General features: G+C 41.0%; 1 protein-coding gene across 1 annotated transcript in view; it reads right to left on the bottom strand.

The window, feature by feature from the left end:
• The window catches only part of LOC106869568 (transformation/transcription domain-associated protein), a 103165-nt gene that overhangs the window by 71844 nt on the left and 27883 nt on the right, over positions 1-3438 (bottom strand). Inside the window, exons 27-30 of the mRNA XM_052970942.1 lie at positions 3368-3433; positions 2575-2670; positions 1045-1220; positions 401-486 (exon numbers count right to left, since the gene is read on the bottom strand). Coding sequence (XP_052826902.1) covers positions 401-486; positions 1045-1220; positions 2575-2670; positions 3368-3433 — 424 coding nt within the window. The remainder of the gene's footprint in view (positions 1-400; positions 487-1044; positions 1221-2574; positions 2671-3367; positions 3434-3438) is intronic.

The following is a 3438-nucleotide window of genomic DNA, read 5'->3' as shown; positions in this document are numbered from 1 at the left end:
TATATATATATATATATATATATCATCATCATCATCATCGTTTAACGTCCGCTTTCCATGCTAGCATGGGTTGGACGATTTGACTGAGGACTGGTGCAACCGGATGGCTACACCAGGCTCCAATCTAATTTGGCAGAGTTTCTACAGCTGGATGCCCTTCCTAACGCCAACCACTCAGAGAGTGTAGTGGGTGCTTTTACGTGTCACCCGCACGATATGACAGGCTTCTTTTAGTTTCCATCTACCAAATTCATAAATGAGGCTTAGGTCAGCCAGGAGCTATATAGTAGAAAACACTCGCCCAAGGTTCCACACAGTAAGACTGAACCCAAAACCATATGGTTGGGAAGCAAACATTTTACCACACAGCCAGATATAAAAGTGAAGAGTATCAACTTACCCGCCGTACTTAGCATACCAAGCTCGGTCATAACAGAGGGCACAGAGGCGTTCTACCAAATACTCAAAAAATGGCAGCTGGCAAGCCTGAAACAACGGAAGATGGAGTTGAGAAGATGCAGTAGAAGGAATTGGTCACCATAAACATGATTAGGTCAATGTGGGAACATAGTGGCAATATGTGTATGGTGTCGAGCACATATGTCTGTATGCATGTATGTGTGTGTGAGGCCGTCTGTGTTTGTTGTCAAATCATATGCTCGTGTGTGTGTGTGTGTGTGTGTGTGTGTGTGTGTGTGTGTGTGTGCATGGAGCCATCCATGAGTGTTGATCACTCATCACCCATCCACATGTGTGCATGAACATGTGCTTGTATACATGTCTTCATGTTGTCCATTTGAGTGTGTGTGTGTCTGTGTATGTGTGATCACATTCATCTGTGTATGTATGTGTCGTCATGTCTGTGTGTGTGTGTGTGTGTGTCTAAATATGTGTGTTGTCCACCTGTCCATACATGTGTATGTCCGTCCCCGAAGAGTTTACATGCAAAAGAAACCTTCTGATATAATAAACAGTTGGAGTGGAGATGGTGAAGAATTGTACATGATGAATAGTTCTCGATGAAAATAATAAAGAGGTACTTACACGTTCTTGTGAGCCCAAAATGATTGTGGCAGTATTTAGAATGAGCATCAAGGCAACAGTTCCTGGTTTGCAGAGTTCCTTCTCTTCATGTCCCATCACAGCAGCTATAGCATCAACCAATATCTGAGTATCGATTCCTTGCAGTTTGTTCTGCTTCTCCCCGACTGGGAATGGACCTACAAGAAGAATGGTACAGATGGCAATTCCAGCAGGGCAAGCAAGAAACAGGACACTGGTGGCACGAATAGGGTGTTGCTGACAAAATAAGGGGTATGTGTGTTTCATTGGCAATGCAGTTCAGTCTCTAAGCCTTCAGTAGAGGACAAACCCCCCCCCGGTCAACAAAGAAGAGGTCCAGCAACAGAAATAGAAAGGGAAATTCTTAAATTCAGAAAGCTCAAATGTGTGTCAGGGTCAGGGGGGGGGGGGTTAATACCTCTCACCACTTTTTCAACCACTTGCCTGACATTTAGCACAACACTCATATAGAGGGACTTAGCCAAGTGTACCCAAGACACATTATCATGGGCTAAATTAATAAACAATAATACCACCAAGTGGGAAGCCTTCACACTGAAGCCCAAACAAAGATGACATTGAGGGTGTGATGATGATGACAATGATGGCTGCCACAAGCATCGTCATCAGCATCACTGTACAGTTCTTTTTCCATATTTGCATAAGTTAATCAAGTCTTTTCCAACACAGCATTCTATCATTTGTTGCATTCTTACAGGCATTCAGCTTGTAAAACATTATCAGACTTATGCAAAACACCATCACAATGAATCATCATCATCATAATCATCATTTAACGTCTGTTATCTATGCTGGTATGGGTTGGACGTTTTGACCAGAGGTGGCAAGCTGGGGGCGCTGTACCAGGCTCCGGTCTCACTTGGCTTCCAGTCTGATTTGTTTCTACGGCTGGATGCCCTTCCTAATGCCAATCACTTTACAGTGTGCTGAATGCTTTTACATGGCACTACCTGGCACTTTTACATGGTGTCACACTGACACTTTTACATGGCACCACACGGGTGCTTTTACGTGGTATTGCGTAGGTGCTTTTATGTAGCATCACCAGAAGTGCTTTACACTACTGTTGGGGTATGGGTCTTCTTAAGTACAGCCAGGCACCAGGTATCTCAATACTTGATGAAAATTAATATTCATCAACAAAGTATTACATTCTCAAAAAGGGGGGAATTACACTCTCAGCAAGGGGGTATTATAGTCTCAACAAGGAGGTATTAAATATGTTTTTATAACCTAGTGAGAGTATGAAGAGCAGCATTTATGACTGCTCAAAAGGGCCAAGAGGTTGAGGTGATGGGAGTAATCATTCCTCATACAATGGCACTTTAGGAAGCAGCATGTTGTGATACTGAGTTAATCTCAGACTGGAGAACTGATCTGAATGCTTGCAACAAAATGGATCCATTGAGAAGAACCAAAAGGTGAGGTGAAAGGTTTGGGGTTATTTATAAAAGACAAAATGTTAAAAGAATAAACATGCAAAAGGCTTACCACATTGATGAGAAATTGCAACCATTGTGTAGTGCCGAACCATACATCCCATAAATGAAAGAACAGGATTACGGAGTTCTTTGATGGCAGCAGCCACTGGAAAAATAAATGCAAATATTCCTTTGATAATAGACAGATTAAAAAAAATTTTCATTAATATTTCATTAATTTATTAATTCATTATCATCTTAACATCCACTTTTCTATGCTTGCATGGGTTGGTTGGAGTTTATTGAGACAGATTTAGTACAGCTGGATGCCTTTCATATCACCAAACCTTAACTGTTTCCGAGCAAGGTAATATTTCTTTGATGGCCAGACATGTTCTTGTAGAATACTGGAAATGAATGACACTGCTTTTATAACGGTAACAACCATTTACAACTATCACACAATGCCATGACAAGGACAGATACACACAATGGGCTTTTTACAGTTTTTGTCTACCGGATCCACTCACAAGGCTGTGGTCGCCCGGAAATATAGTGGAAAAAACTTGCCCAAGGTGCCATGCAGTGGGACTGCACCTGGAATCACAGCCACATTTCAAAAATTGAACAATCATGTGTTTTCATTTTTTCACTATTTTTAACAATGATTTTGTTTATTTATAACAATTTTTATCTATTTATGTGTCCTTGTATACGTGCCATGGTATATTTGCTGGAGCAATTTGTCTGTTTTTAAAGATGAATGTCCTGTTCACACAATTAATCACTGAACTGTGAAGTAAGCAATGTAGTACAAGCAAAATTAAGTGCATTACTCAGAGACATAAGAAGTGTTTACTTACCAAACATTCCTGTAAGAGCTTGTTCATGAACCTTGCGTAGGTTGGCATCAGGATTTTTGTATAGGGGTCCA

The sequence above is a fragment of the Octopus bimaculoides genome, chromosome 9 (assembly GCF_001194135.2).
Source record: "Octopus bimaculoides isolate UCB-OBI-ISO-001 chromosome 9, ASM119413v2, whole genome shotgun sequence".
NCBI classification, from domain to species: Eukaryota; Metazoa; Mollusca; class Cephalopoda; order Octopoda; family Octopodidae; genus Octopus; species Octopus bimaculoides.
This window is presented reverse-complemented; position numbering and strand designations above follow the sequence as displayed.